General features: G+C 55.7%; 1 protein-coding gene across 3 annotated transcripts in view; it reads left to right on the forward strand.

The window, feature by feature from the left end:
- COL11A2 (collagen type XI alpha 2 chain) overlaps positions 1-13,778 on the forward strand; it is a 71,282-nt gene that overhangs the window by 53,759 nt on the left and 3,745 nt on the right. For all 3 annotated transcript variants that reach the window (XM_077324506.1, XM_077324507.1, XM_077324509.1), the window contains 23 exons: positions 463-570; positions 702-809; positions 916-969; positions 1,090-1,143; positions 1,532-1,639; positions 2,313-2,366; positions 2,722-2,775; positions 2,873-2,926; positions 3,141-3,194; positions 3,892-3,999; positions 4,575-4,628; positions 4,716-4,769; positions 4,942-4,995; positions 6,121-6,174; positions 7,941-8,048; positions 8,375-8,428; positions 8,526-8,579; positions 8,942-9,049; positions 10,410-10,463; positions 10,560-10,595; positions 10,695-10,748; positions 11,287-11,554; positions 13,259-13,371. In XM_077324506.1, coding sequence (XP_077180621.1) covers positions 463-570; positions 702-809; positions 916-969; positions 1,090-1,143; positions 1,532-1,639; positions 2,313-2,366; positions 2,722-2,775; positions 2,873-2,926; positions 3,141-3,194; positions 3,892-3,999; positions 4,575-4,628; positions 4,716-4,769; positions 4,942-4,995; positions 6,121-6,174; positions 7,941-8,048; positions 8,375-8,428; positions 8,526-8,579; positions 8,942-9,049; positions 10,410-10,463; positions 10,560-10,595; positions 10,695-10,748; positions 11,287-11,554; positions 13,259-13,371 — 1,821 coding nt within the window. The remainder of the gene's footprint in view (positions 1-462; positions 571-701; positions 810-915; positions 970-1,089; positions 1,144-1,531; positions 1,640-2,312; positions 2,367-2,721; positions 2,776-2,872; positions 2,927-3,140; positions 3,195-3,891; positions 4,000-4,574; positions 4,629-4,715; positions 4,770-4,941; positions 4,996-6,120; positions 6,175-7,940; positions 8,049-8,374; positions 8,429-8,525; positions 8,580-8,941; positions 9,050-10,409; positions 10,464-10,559; positions 10,596-10,694; positions 10,749-11,286; positions 11,555-13,258; positions 13,372-13,778) is intronic.

Here is a 13,778-nt window from a genome sequence, read left to right on the forward strand (position 1 = left end):
GAAGCTCTGTGCTGCTGCCTTGAATGAAAATGACCCCATACGATCTTGTCCCACTCTCTGTTCATGGCCAGCCAGAAAGGCCGCCGTGAGGTCAGTTTTTTATTGTTTTCACCCCAATGGCTGGTAGGCTGCTTCTGAACATAGAGGCTCCATTCTCAGCCGTTGGAGCTAAAAGCCATTGCTACGCTCATTCTCAAAACATTTATTTTTATAACGGCTGCTTGAATGGAACCAGTTTTCTGTGCAAGGTTGTTATTTTTCTTGCAATAGTTCACATGTATATTCTGCTGATTCAATCTTCTGGTCCCTCACTTCGCTTCCTGTGTTTGGTGAGAGCCTGCGTCAACTTTGAGCATTCCATTGCACCGTAGTATCTGAGGCAATCGGGACAGAGGAATGCTGGTATGAATTCCTTTTCACCTCCAGGTTTTGACTCAAAGGTACTCTTTCTGTTTCATCCAGGGCTCTCCAGGGGAGAGGGGAACACCTGGGTCTGGAGGCCCTATCGGACCCCCAGGAAGGCCTGGCCCTCAAGGATCTCCTGGCCCGGCTGGGGAAAAGGGCGTACCTGTGAGTACGGGGTAGAACCAGGGCTCCTGTGTTCCCTTGGAGAGGGGGGAGGGCAGGACGTTCTTACTGCCTTTACTGTCCCTCAGCCCTTACTTCCCTTTGGCCCTCACTGTCCCTTTTACTCCCTTCAGGGCGAGAAGGGTCCCCTCGGCCCCGCTGGCCGCGATGGAGTCCAAGGTCCCGTTGGGCTGCCTGGTCCAGCAGGACCCCCAGGGGGCCCAGGTGAGGATGGCGACAAGGTAAGAGCCCCCCAACCATGCCCATTGCGTGACCCCCTATCACCCACTCTCTCCCTCCAGCCTCCGGGCAGAGCCTTCTCACATGCTTCTCTTTCCTCCTCTCCAGGGTGAATTAGGTGACCCTGGGCAGAAGGGGGCCAAGGGCAGCAAAGGGGAGCACGTAAGTGTGATCCAGTCACGTTTGGGGGCACCCCTTGCCTGGAGGATTGCAGGAGGGGAAGAGGTTCCACCTTCCTCCTCAGAGTCACTCATGGTGTCCTCTTCCTGTTCTTCTCCACAGGGGCCACCTGGCCCACCTGGCCCTTTGGGAGGCGTCGGGCAACCGGGAGCGGCAGTAAGTACCCCTGCAGTGCAGGCTGCCTCTGGCTTCTCTCAAGCCCCTGCATCCTCCAAGGGCACATCCCGGAGGGAGACACCCTTTGCCCAGTAGGAGGCCATGCCAGCATCGTAGAGGGCTTTTTGGCCCCACCAGGCCTCTCCCTGGGTGGACTGAGAGATTCTCTGGTCTCCCCCCCACACACACATGCACACCTGGAGGTCTGCTGGGGCACTGGACTGTGAGGTCCCTGTCCTTCAATCTCAGCGGCTGTTTCCCTGTGCAGAAGGCAGTGATGAAGGGCCTGAATTCTGCAGAGTGGGGTGTGCATCCGCAGCGGCGGCTCTGAGCATCGGAGGTTTGGAGTGGTCAGTCCTCTCTTCTCTCTCCCTCTCTCCCATTGCAGGGCGCTGACGGGGAGCCCGGAGCTAGAGGACTCCAAGGCCACTTTGGGGCCAAAGGTGATGAGGGGACGAGAGGATTCAATGGCCCTCCTGGGCCCATTGGTTTGCAGGTGAGCAGGCAAACAGTTGCCCCTCCTCCCTCTTGAGCCCTCCCCCCCCCAAAGAAAGAGACTCTTTATATGCACACACGCATGCATGTACGTACGTATGTATTTATGTATGTGGTTCAGGATGTATTTAAAGTAGTGAAAAAGTATCAATTTATTAATAGGTGACACAAGTCTCTAAAGGTGAGCAGGTTCAGAAAACAAAAAATGCTAACTTAACTATCTAACACAATGAAAGGCTTTATTAGAGGCACCTGTCCCAGCAGCCTCAGGCCTTAGCGGAAGTCGGTTTGCAAACAGGCAGCTCCCAGTGGAGGACATCTCATCAAAATCTGAGCTTGGTAGCTGCACTCCAGATTCCTGGGCCGGTTGTACTTTTTGGGCCACCTGGGTTAGGTGATGATCAGAATACATTATGTCTAGAACCCTCTAGAAAGTTATCTCGCCACTCTTGACTCTCCCTCTTCCATCTCTCGGCTCACCAGTTCCTCAACTGGAGCCTCACCAGTTCCTCACCTTTCGAGCTCTTGAAGGTGATTGGAGCCCCCCCCCCCGAGTTAGAAGCCCCTGCAAGAAGGAATGAGTTAGTCCCTGTGTCCCTTGACCCTGGGGGAGGGGGGGGGGAGATGCTTGGCTCACATTGGGACACTTCTTTTCTTGTTCTCTCTCTGCACAGGGTCTTCCAGGACCATCTGGGGAAAAGGGTGAGACGGGAGACGTGGGACCGATGGTACGTACCCCTTTCCTTCAAGCTCCTTTTCTTCCCCCAAAGTAGACTCATTGATCATCTAAGTTAATCCTGGATAGAAACTTTGTGCTTGCACACAGAAGCTGCCTGCCAGAATTAAACGCGGTTAGTCTTAAAGGTGCTGCTAGACTCAAACTTCGGTCTCTCTAAAGACGTTTGCCTGCACAAAAACAGTTGTACCCAAAATTGAACTTTGTGGGTCTTAAAGGGGGCCCCAGAATTTGTTGTGTGGCTTCAGACCAACACCAGTTAGGGTCCTGGGGTGTTTCAGTGAGTGGAACCCAGGGAAGATGACCACGTCCAGGACAAAGACCTTCTGTTCTCTCTCTCTCCACAGGGCCCCCCTGGCCCCCCCGGGCCACGAGGCCCAGCCGGACCTTCTGGAGCGGACGTGAGTGTGTGCCCCTGCCCCCCCCGCCCCCCGCCCAAGGACTTAATTTCCAGGGTTGACTCAAGGGTAACGCAAATACTGGCTTTTCCCACTGCAGGGTCCGCAGGGCCCCCCCGGAGGCCTGGGAAACCTTGGACCCCCAGGGCAGAAGGTAAGTCGGGCCCCTCTGGAAGCAGTTCGTTCATCCGGCATTGAATTCCACATTATTTGTTTGTTTTATATGCTGCCTTTCCCCCTGGTTCAAAGCAGCTTACAGATCATCCATCAACCACAAGCCATGGGTAGATCTTTGCTCCCTGGATCTGTCCAAATGCCCCTTAAAGCCATCTATGACTGTGTTGCTAACCTCCTTCTCTTCATTTCAGGGAGAGCCAGGAGAGCAAGGAGGACCCGGAGTCCCTGGAGAGCCTGGTGGAAAGGTGGGGGCTTCCATTCCCCCTCCCTCTATTTCTTCTTCCCTGCCCCACAGATGGGGCAGCTCCCCCTGCCCCTGCCCCCTGCCCACATCCACAGGACAGCTAGCTGAAGTGCAACATGAAAACATGCCCTTGTACCTGGGTCTACCTAAATCCATGGACTCATAAGGACATCAGGAGAGCCCTGCTGGGTCACAGCCTCACCCAGAGGCCAACCAGTTTCTTTGAAGGGCCAGAAACAGGGAAGAGAGTCTGAGGCCTTCCTTTCATGTTGCCTCCTGTCTCTGGGCTTAGTGCCTCTGAACATGGAGGTTCCCTCTCAGCCCCCCTAGCTGGTAACCATTGATAGTCTTATCCTGCATGAATCTCTCAGATCCCTTTTAAAGCCATAGTGACATCCTCTGGCAGCGAATTCCGCATTCTCATCACTCTCTGTGTAAAGTAATTTTTTGTTTTGTCCATCCTGAACCTTCTGCCCATCAGCTTCAGGGGATGCCCTTGAATGTTACTACATTGGAAGAGGAAGAAAAAATCCATCTTTTCTTTCCAAAGCTCAGCCTCCCACATATTTTATTTATTTATTTCTTAAATTTATATTCCTCCCTGTCTTAAGTGACTCCCACATCCTAGATGGGTGCAGATTCTTCTCTCCCCCCGCCCCCAGTATGATTCAAAAACCTTCCCAATTCCTCTCTTTCAGGGTCCTCGGGGTGAAAGAGGCGAGAAGGGGGAAGCGGGGGCATCCGGCGTGCCCGGCCCCCCTGGTGGAAAAGGCCCGGTTGGAGATGACGGACCCAAAGGAAACCCTGTAAGTGATGCCACAAAGATCGGGGTCGGGGTTCCAAAGGAGAGATAAGCCCTGTTCTAGAGGGGGCTGCCAGGAGATGTTATGGAATCCTCCCAGCTTGGAGAAGCTGCCAAGGCCCCCATTAGTGGCCGGAGAGAGACAGTAGGGTTTTCTGAAAAAGTTTCTGGCTTGTCATGAACAGGTGAGCTGGTGTCTCATTCAGTTAGTATGGCTGGTGGGCTCAGGTGTTGTTCCTGTGAATCACCAAACTGGAATTGTAAAAAAAGCCAACTGCTTTTTTTGAAATGAATAGTCAAGCTAAAATATTCCTGCTTCAGCAGAACGTGTCTGAATGGTTAGAATAAGGAGAAGAAGCCACTGGATTTCCACTGCCACAGACTGCAATTCTCTGACTTTGTTTTGGCACCTTAGGAATGACCATGTCTTGTTTGCTCTTTGAAAGACGAGAACTTGAATGGGTAGCAGTGTGGAAAAGATTGATCTCGATCCCTCAAGTGAAGAGTTGGGGGGGGGATTAAATAACTCTCCTCCCACACATACACGGATTCTGAGTGTTTCTTTGTCTTCTCTGTCAGGGTCCAGTTGGTTTCCCGGGAGATCCAGGGCCCACAGGTGAAATGGGACCCCGGGTGAGTAGAGACCCTTTCTTCTTCCTGGGCTGAGCAGGTGCTGGGATTGGGGCCAAGGACCAACCGCATCCTCTCCTCTTCCCACAGGGCCAAGACGGTGCTAAAGGCGAACGGGGAGAAGATGGAGAACCAGGGGAGGCGGTGAGTCTGGCTGTGGTTGCAGGTCAAACTGCAAAAAGATGGTTTGGGGGCCAGCTGTCTTGTGCTTGATTGAACCCCACGTTCCCGCAGAGATCCTGCCTTCCTGCTGCTTTGGACCAGTCCTTTGGCTTCTATGTTCCCTTGGACCCACCCTCCTCTCTCTTCTTTCCAGGGTTCTCCGGGCCCGACCGGCGAGAATGGCCCTCCTGGCCCCCCAGGGAAAAGGGTGAGTGAAAAGGGTCTTTGGGGAAGCCTGCAAGCTGCCCCCTGCCCCCGCTTCTGAGACGGCCTCTCCCCTGCCTGGGACAAGGCAGCCCCCAGCCCAGTTTATTTATTCATTTATTTTCTATCCCACTTTTCTACCTCACTGGGGATCCAAAGTGATTTTTTGCATCATTCCCCCTTCCACTTAATCCTCACAATAAGGTCACAGAACAAAATTTGAGTGCAGGGGTAACTTTAAGGCTAGCAGAGTTTGGTCCCTGGTATAAATGGTGTGCGCACACACCCTTCCTTAGACACCTGATGAAAAGAGTGAGCACATGAAAGCTCACACCCAGGATTAAGTTGGGTTGACTTTGAAGTGCCTCTGGACTCCAACTTTGTTTTGCTGCTTCAGCCCACCTGAAGCTACCTGTTGAGGTGGGTCATGTTGGGGTTTCTTGACGGCCTTGGGATGGGTGGGAGTTAATTAATTTGAATATATATATTACATTTGTTAAACATTTATTGGGTGATATGGCTATATATGGTCATGTTGACCTGCTCCCCCCCCCCCAAATGGCCAATGATGGATCCCTTGCTCAATCTGGTGCTGTGCTAAAAGTATATTTGTGAACATTTTCTTTTTTAATAAGTACTTTATAACTTTGGGTGCTGGTGCTGGTTCTCTGTACCACATAGACCTCCCCTGTCTCAGACATGCTGTTGTCAAAGGGAGCTCCAGGAGGGGGGAGGCTGGCAGTTGGCAAGTGGCTGTCCTGCCAGGAGCACGCAAGGTGGCCCGTTGTCCCCCTGGTGGCAGACTCAGGGGCGAAGCTTCAGATCTGAGAAGGGAACCTGGGCAATTCCTTACTAGGGTCACGTGGTGGCAGCGGTAGGTTACGAGAGGGGAGGGGGGTTTCCAGGCCCGTTTGGGCACAGCTGCTAAGAAGCATGAGAGAGAGGAAAGTTCTCTTGGGAGTGGCCAAGCACTGGCCCCTCAGGGCAACTAAGTCACAAAGATGGAGTCACACTGGCCACAACTCCAGAGAGTGGGAAGGCTTTCCCTCAGGCCAGTTCTCCAGGTCTGGGGCTGACCTTTGCTGTTCATGGCCCTCCCCCCATTCCCATTCCCTCTTGTCTCCCACAGGGTCCTGCTGGCACTCCAGGCCCGGAGGGGCGCCAAGGAGATAAAGGTGCCAAGGTGAGGATCTCAGTCTTCGGGGCCCAAGGGACTGGTTGGGCGGGTGTTTTGTCAATGGCGGCCAATCAGCTGCTATTCTCCAGCATTTTGGGGGTTTTCTTGGCTAAGCTCCCATTCATAGAATCATTGAATCCTAGAGTTGGGAGGGACCTCCTGGGTCATCCAGTCCAACCCCTGAACTATGCAGGACACTCACAACCCTCTCGCTCATCCCCTGTCACCTGCCACCCCTTGAACCTCCACAGAATCAGCCTGGCCCCAGCAGGCCCCAGCTAGCCTGAGCATGTCAGATCCCAGGAATTAAGCCGGGTGGAGACCTCATGCAAACTCCCCTTCACGTCTCCACAGAGGGAGCTGCAGGAGGGCTTGCTGTTCCTGGGGGCGGAAGCCCTGCCATGTGGCCTGTGCAGGGGGCAGTGCAGTAAGCGCATGGAGCCAATGGGCACTGACCTCCCTCCGCTCCCCTCCAGAAGGACTTCCTCAGGGGAGAGGGCTGGGAGGGCAGAGCGCAGCAGGAGAGGAGGTTTGCCTCTCAAGGCCAGATTCTCCTGCTTGACATCAGTCCGTGAGCAGCACGGCCAGGGGGGGTGTGTGTGTGGGGGGGGACATACAACCCTGCATCAGAAGGGAATAGGCTTCTGAGGGGGAAAGAACTATTAAAATATAGCTAAATATGCAGCGCTAATGGGGTAGATCTTGTAAGTCAGCGAAAAGCAACTTTTACCCGACTTCCATTACATCTGTGAACTCACATCCGGCACAGTTGTTTAGGGTAGTTCGGTCTCTCACAACAAAACAGTAGCCAATCAGACATCAGCTGTGAGGCATTTGCGAGTTATTTAGCGGACCCTCCGAAGTGACCTCCCCCCAACCTTAGACACAGAGAGCGAACTAGGGGCCCCGTGGCCCTCTCTGGAGGGAACCCCAAGTGACTTCAGAGGACTCATCAAAGCGGACAGGATGCTCTCAGCAGCAAGACCAACCCCGTGTCCACTAGACCTCTGCCTATCATGGCTCCTAAGAACATCTGATGTAAGAATAGGGGATTCCTCTGGGAAATAATCAACCTCCCCCTCTCAACAGGAAATTTCCCGGAAGGGATAAAGGGGCAGGGGGACAGCCCCTGCTGAGAGAAGCCCCTCTGGACCCATCCCAACAGCTACCAACCCGTCTCACCCTTAGCATCTGCCACAGTCAGCCATGAGCTCCTAGCTCACCGCCTCGCCAATGCTGGAATGCAGGGAACAGCCCTTCAGTGGCTGATCTCCTTCCTCCGGGATCGTGGATGGAGGGTTGCAATAGGAGAGAGATCATCAAGCCGCTGACAACTCACTTGCGGAGTCCCACAAGGAGCAGTCCTCTCTCCTATCCTATTCAACATCTTCATGCGCCTTCTTCTATGATTCTTGCCCAACTGGTTCGGAAGTTCGAGCTGGGTTGCCATCAATATCCAGATGACACCCAGCTCTCCCTCCTGATGGACGGCCGCCCTGACCCCCCCCCCCCCCCCCCGAATGCTTAGCCTGGAACCAGTGATGAGAGTAGTCTGTCAGTGCCAGAGTTGTCTGAAGCCCAACCCTTCAGAGACGGAGGTCCTGTGGCTGGGCAGGAAGGGCCCATGCGAGGAAGCGCATCTGCCCACCCTGGATGGAGCGCAGCTATCAGTGGCTCCCTCGGCCAGGAACCTGGGCGTGATCCTGGGTGCTTCCCTGTGTGAAAGAGAGCAAAATTTAGACCCCCACTCACCTTAACTCTGCCCTCCCCAGGGAGAACCAGGGGCCCTTGGCCCTCCTGGGAAGACCGGACCGGTGGGGCCTCAGGGGACACCTGGAAAACCTGGACCAGACGGGCTGAGAGGCATCCCTGGATCAGTGGTAAGGAAAGGCAGCCCGGATGCCCGGGGGAAGGGAGGTGCAGAATTGGACTGGGCCCTTCTGTTGGAGAGAAGGGGAGCCAGGTGGGTGGGTGGGTGGGTGGGTAGGTGGGAGGGTAGGTGGGGCTGGCTGTGTGAGCGCCAGGCCCTTCCTAGTCCTACCCGCTGCTCAAGGCAGGATATAGAATCATGGGAGGGGAACTGGGGCTAGCCCCATTGAGTCCCCCACCCAGGGCCCTTGCGTTCCCAGGCAGGTTGGGGAGGGCTAGGGGGTGGGGCGACAAAGGGAGGGAGGGTGCTTTTGACCACCTCTCTTGTCCCTTCCAGGGCGCACAAGGCAAACCAGGGGCCACAGGTCAGGCTGGCCCCCCAGGACCAGTGGTGAGTTTGTGGGGCTTGCTCTCTTTTAGGGGAGGGCTGCATGGGTGGGGGGTTGTGGGCCAAGGAGCAGGGCTCAGAATTTCCTCTCTCCCTGCAGGGCCCCCCTGGCTTGCCTGGGCTGAAGGGGGACTCCGGTCCAAAAGGAGAAAAGGTGAGTCCAGCTGAGCCCCGGCGGCTTCTCCGGGAGTGTTGTTGGCCCCAAGGCATGTGGGGTGCCGGAGCAAGAGTGGACAGGCACAGGCCTGGCTGGTGGGTGCCCTAGGTAAGGGGCGGGACTTGGTAATGCAGAGGCAGGGGGCCCAATCTACAGAGAGGGTGGGTGGGGGCGGAGGGGCCAGCCACCTCGGTCCCCTCCCTCGTGGCCTCCATGCCAGGATGGGCCCTTCACTCACCTAGGCAGGCATCGGGGGTGGGGGGGGGGCTCCTAGGGCCGGGGAAAGGCGCTCGGGGCTGCAGAGGGAACATGCTGTTCGTCTCCTGAGAGCCTTTGTCTGCCTCTCTGTCCTTCCACAGGGGCACCCTGGTCTCATTGGCCTGATCGGACCCCCAGGAGAGCAGGGAGAGAAGGGAGACCGAGGGCTGCCCGGCCCCCAAGGCAACAAGGGGCCCAAAGGAGAGACCGTGAGTATGGAGACGGGGTGGGGTGTCTCCTGCCCGGGTCCCGGTGCCTTCTGCTGTGCCTCTGCTCTCCTGTTAAATCCGTTTATGGGATGTCCCATCTGGGGGTTTTGTTCCCCTTCTGATTTTGCCACTTGAATCCCGTCGGCCTGACCGATGGATCCCATCGTCATTTTTATAGTTTGCAACCTGCCTTGAGGCCTGGTGAGAAAGATGGGCTAGGAAGGGAAGAGAGGAGATCTGCTCAGAACGGTCAGGTACCCCCATGTTTGGGGCAGCAAGAAGGGAAACAACTCCCTGAATTTGAGAAGCTGAAGGAGGGGGAAAGAGGAAGTCCTGCTCTCCCAGGAGAGCTTGTGAAACGACTGGGCAATCCACATTGGATTCCCAGCGTATTTTGCCAAATGTTTTAAAATCAAGCCAATAGTCCTCATTGTGTCCAGTTCTGGGTGCCGCAGTTCAAGGAGGACGTTGGGAAGTTGGAAGCTGTTCAGAGAGGGGCTACTGGGATGGGGGGGGGGATCCTTGCCTCACGAGGAGAGGGGGAGGGAGTTGAGACTGTGTAGCTTGGAGAACTTCGTCAAAGGCAGACCTGTCCAAGAGGGAGGGGCCAACTTGTTCCCTTCGTGGGAAGCTTTTAGGAGGAGATGGGATGAGTGCCTGTCCAGAGGAGGGTGGGATTCTGAGGTCCCTGAGAAGGCCGGGTTGGGTGCTCCTTTGGGGCCTTCTCCCTGGCGGGGCCCAAGGTTTCCCAGGCCTCCGGGGGCCCTGGCCCTCTGCTGCTGAGAAGTGTCGGGGTTGGCCGGCAGAGGCTCCCCAGCGACTGGGAGGGGGGGGGTCACAGCAGGGTCTGCATCCCTGAGCCAGCCTGCACTGCCACACGGGCGAAGTGGCGCACCTCCAATGCCCTTGGCCACGGGATGTTACTGGGTAGAACGCCAAAAATCCTGCCAACAATGGATTGAAGCTGCATTATTTCGCCTGTGCCAAAGCGCCCGTTGATTGGCTGCTAACCATCTCGCCTGAGCCTCTCTCCACACAGACGTAGAAACTCGAAGTTCACAGGCCAGGCCTGGAAGTCTGGGGGGGAGGAGGGGGAGGGGGTATCCCAGTCCATCTCCCCTGGCCGAAGTTCCTCTCCCTAGGGGAATGTTTAGACCCCAACTTTCCTCCCAGGGCTGACAGGTGGAGCCTTTGCCCAAACTAAGTGGCCCTGGGGCCCTGGCAGGTTGGAGGAGGGCTTGAATGCATCCCCCCCCCCCAGTTTGCTGGACAGGAGTGAATGGGGAGGGTGGCTGGAGCAGCTGAGAGGGCCCCCGGCTCCTCCTCTGACTCATCTTCTCTCTCTACTCTTTCCCTGCAGGGCATTCCTGGCCCAAGCGGCCCCCTCGGCCCTGGAGGGCCCCCCGGACTTCCAGTGAGTGGCCCCCAGCATCCCCTCTACCCCATTTCCTCTTCCTTTCCTGGCTTCTGGAGCTTGACTCCCTACTGATGCCTTTTCTTCCTTCCTCAGGGTCCAGCTGGCCCCCCAGGCCCCAAGGGAGCCACGGTAAGAGTGTGCCCCCCCCCATGCTTCTCCTGGTGGGGGCTGGGAGAACCTGCGGCTGCTGTCCCCAGGGCTGCTCACATCTCAGGCTTCTCTCTCTAGGGTCAAGCCGGCCCCAAAGGACAGCGTGGACTTCCTGGACCCCCTGGACACCCGGTACGGCCCTCTTCCCTCAAGCCCCCTCCTTGCCCCATGGGGGGGGGCATCTTTGGCTTTCAGTTGAAATGATCCCAGAGAAAAGGCTATCTCCACTTTGTATCATTCGGAATAAAATCACAAATTTACTTCAGGGCTTTAGGAATTTGGCTCCACCCAAAAGTGAATTTCCTAATGACGTGTACTTCCAGTGGTGTATCTTCAAAATGCTGTAAAAGGGCTCATGTTCTGGTTGCTGTACTTTATGGGGGTGTTGGGTGTGGGCCCTGTCAAGCCCCTGTGGGTGGACAGAGCCCCAACTGGCCTGCACCCCTGCCACCTGCCATAGGGGACAATTGGGTGGCATGCATATATATTTAGCATAGACACCCTTCATATTCTGCACAATCCTGCACACTGCAGAGCTTGCATTTGCCCCCATTCCAGTTCCCAGGTGACAGTTGAGAGAAGGGGCTCTGCTCTGCTCTGACATGGGCACCTTCCACCTGGTTTCCTTGTGGCTTCTCCCCCGTTATCTCTCCCTCCCTCCCTCCCACAGGGCCCCCCTGGCGAAGTGATCCAGCCGCTGCCCATCCAGAGGCCCAAGAAGAACAAGCGGTCCATAGACGGCAGCCAGCTCCTTCCCGAGGAGGAGATGGCGTCAGATGCTGCCGGCCGCTCGCCCTCCGAGGGCATGGAGGAGATCTACGGGTCCCTCAACTCCCTGCGGCAGGAAATTGAGCAAATGAGGAAGCCGCTGGGCACGCAGGACAGCCCCGGCCGCACCTGCCAGGACCTGCAGCTCTGCCACCCGGACCTGCCCAACGGTGGGTGAGGAGGGGGAGTTGGGGGAACAGTTTAGGGGGTCGCTCTGGCAGATTTGCTCAGGGAGGCCGTGCCTCTTCAAAAGGGGTTTGTCCTCTTCGGTCTACACCATGGCATGCCACAGGCAGAGAGCAAGTGCTGGAGAGACCCAGGTTCAGATCCTGCTCACTGTGAGACTCCTCCAGCCAGCGTTTGTCACTGAGCAAAGTTTCAGAGGAGAGCCGTGTTACTTTGCAGTAGAAGAGCTACGTTCGAGTCCAGGAGCCCCGTAAGGACCGACAAGAGAGTGAGCTTCCAAGGGCATTGGACAAATGGCATTTTGACTGTCAAAAACGTATTCACTGAAAATCTTCTCTCCAAGGTGATCCTGGAGTTTAATTTCACTGCTTCTTTCTTCCTGCCTCCCCCTGCCTAAATTTGAGGGGGGAAATACAGTCAGTCAGCTGCATGATACAAACATTCTGGATGGACCACTTTGCCAGCAGCCAGATCTCAGTTCTCAGACACATCTTCGCCAGAGTTTGAGCGATCAAGAATGTCTGTTTATCTAAAAGCTTGAAGCCAGAGAGGTGGAGTCTTTTAGGGCAGGGGGGCCAAACTGTGGCTCTCCAGATATCCATGGAGTACAATTCCCATGAGCCTCTGGACAGCCGCATTTTGGCAACCCTCCCCCCCATTTTAGGGTTTGTGAGGTCTTGTCTCCTGCTTCAGTGGAGATGGCAAAGCAGCCGATAACCTCTTCTGACAGCTGAGAAGGGGAGCAGGAACGGCCTTATCCAGAGTTCTGAGCCGGGCAGGATTTCCACCTGCTGAAGCTTTTGGCTGGCAGCGCTACTAACAGAGGCAGGTGGGCCGTTGTGTTGGTCTGCAGCAGCAGAACAGAGTTTGAGTCCAGGGGCTTCTTGAAGCATATCCCTGGCCTGAAATGTCCTTGGTCTTAGAGGTGACCAGCAGCTTTGCTCTGATGCTCTGAAGGCAAGCCTGCCCATGGCAGACTTTGGATTCCACACCCTTAGGACAAGGCGGAGTGCCCCTGGCTGGCCTTCATCACGGTGCCTTGGGGTGCGTTGGGTGCAGGAAAGGCTCCCCCACCCGTGCTCCATTTTTTCCCACAATAGGGATTTACGAACAGACCAGAGAATCTACTTTTTCCTCATCATAGGACATAATAGAGGTCAGATAGGACCCCTAGTCCAATCATTTTGAACCATGGGGGCTCTTTTGAGGTAGGGGTTCTGTAGCCACGCTGCAAGTTTGGTGCCTCTAAACAACCAACTTCCTTGACCCTAGAAAAGATGAAAAGGGGAATTCCTCCCCTTTCCCACCCCTTTAAAGTAAACATGGCTGCTTCTCCCAATCGATTCAGCAATCTGGACTAGGTTGATTTGGCTATTTAAACTTATTGGGAAAAGGCGATTTGAACTAGATTCTGCGGATTTGTGCCCACATCAAGGCTGATCCCGGCATTTTCCAGCCCATCCAGATCGACTCGCAGGTCCCCAGTCCCGAGCACCAGATTCTGCTGAACAGTCACAGCCTCCGTGAACATTTCCCCTCTGAATTGTCTGGGGTGGGGGTGAGGGTAGAGGGAATCGCCTCCTGACCTTGGCCTGGCTCCCTGTTCAGTTGTGGGGGTGCAGCGTGAAGCTGAGTACGCAGCCCCTGGGTTGAGCTTTTGCCCTTTCCCTCCCTTCCCCCCCCCCCAGGCGAATATTGGATCGACCCCAACCAGGGCTGCTCCAGGGATTCCTTCAAGGTCTACTGCAACTTCACGGCAGGGGGAGAGACGTGCCTTTTCCCAAGCCAGGCAACTCGGGAGGTGAGAGCAAATTGGGGGGGGGGGGAGCAGGTTTGCTTATTTTATTTACTCGCTGTTTCTGTGCCACTCTTCCCTGGGGGCTCAGGGTTGCTCCTCACCTTGGTGGAGGAGGTTGTTTAGAGAGGGCTGAAGCAGAGGAAGGGATAGAGACACAAAGCTACGGAAGGCACCTGGGCTTGTCCTGGCTGCCTGAAAAGTCCAAGAGGGACAAATGCAAATCACAGCAGCCCACCAGGCGGGTGGGCTTGGCCCTGTTCTGGGGGGGGGAGAAATGGAGGCCGCACCAAGGCAAAACAGAGAGAAAGGAAGAAATGATGCCGGGGGGGGGGGAAAGGCTGAATAACCCCTACATGTTTCATGTTCGGCTTTGTCAGGGGGAATGAACTTTTCAATGCCTTTTCTGTTCC

Source organism: Paroedura picta, chromosome 3 (assembly GCF_049243985.1).
Source record: "Paroedura picta isolate Pp20150507F chromosome 3, Ppicta_v3.0, whole genome shotgun sequence".
Taxonomy (NCBI): domain Eukaryota; kingdom Metazoa; phylum Chordata; class Lepidosauria; order Squamata; family Gekkonidae; genus Paroedura; species Paroedura picta.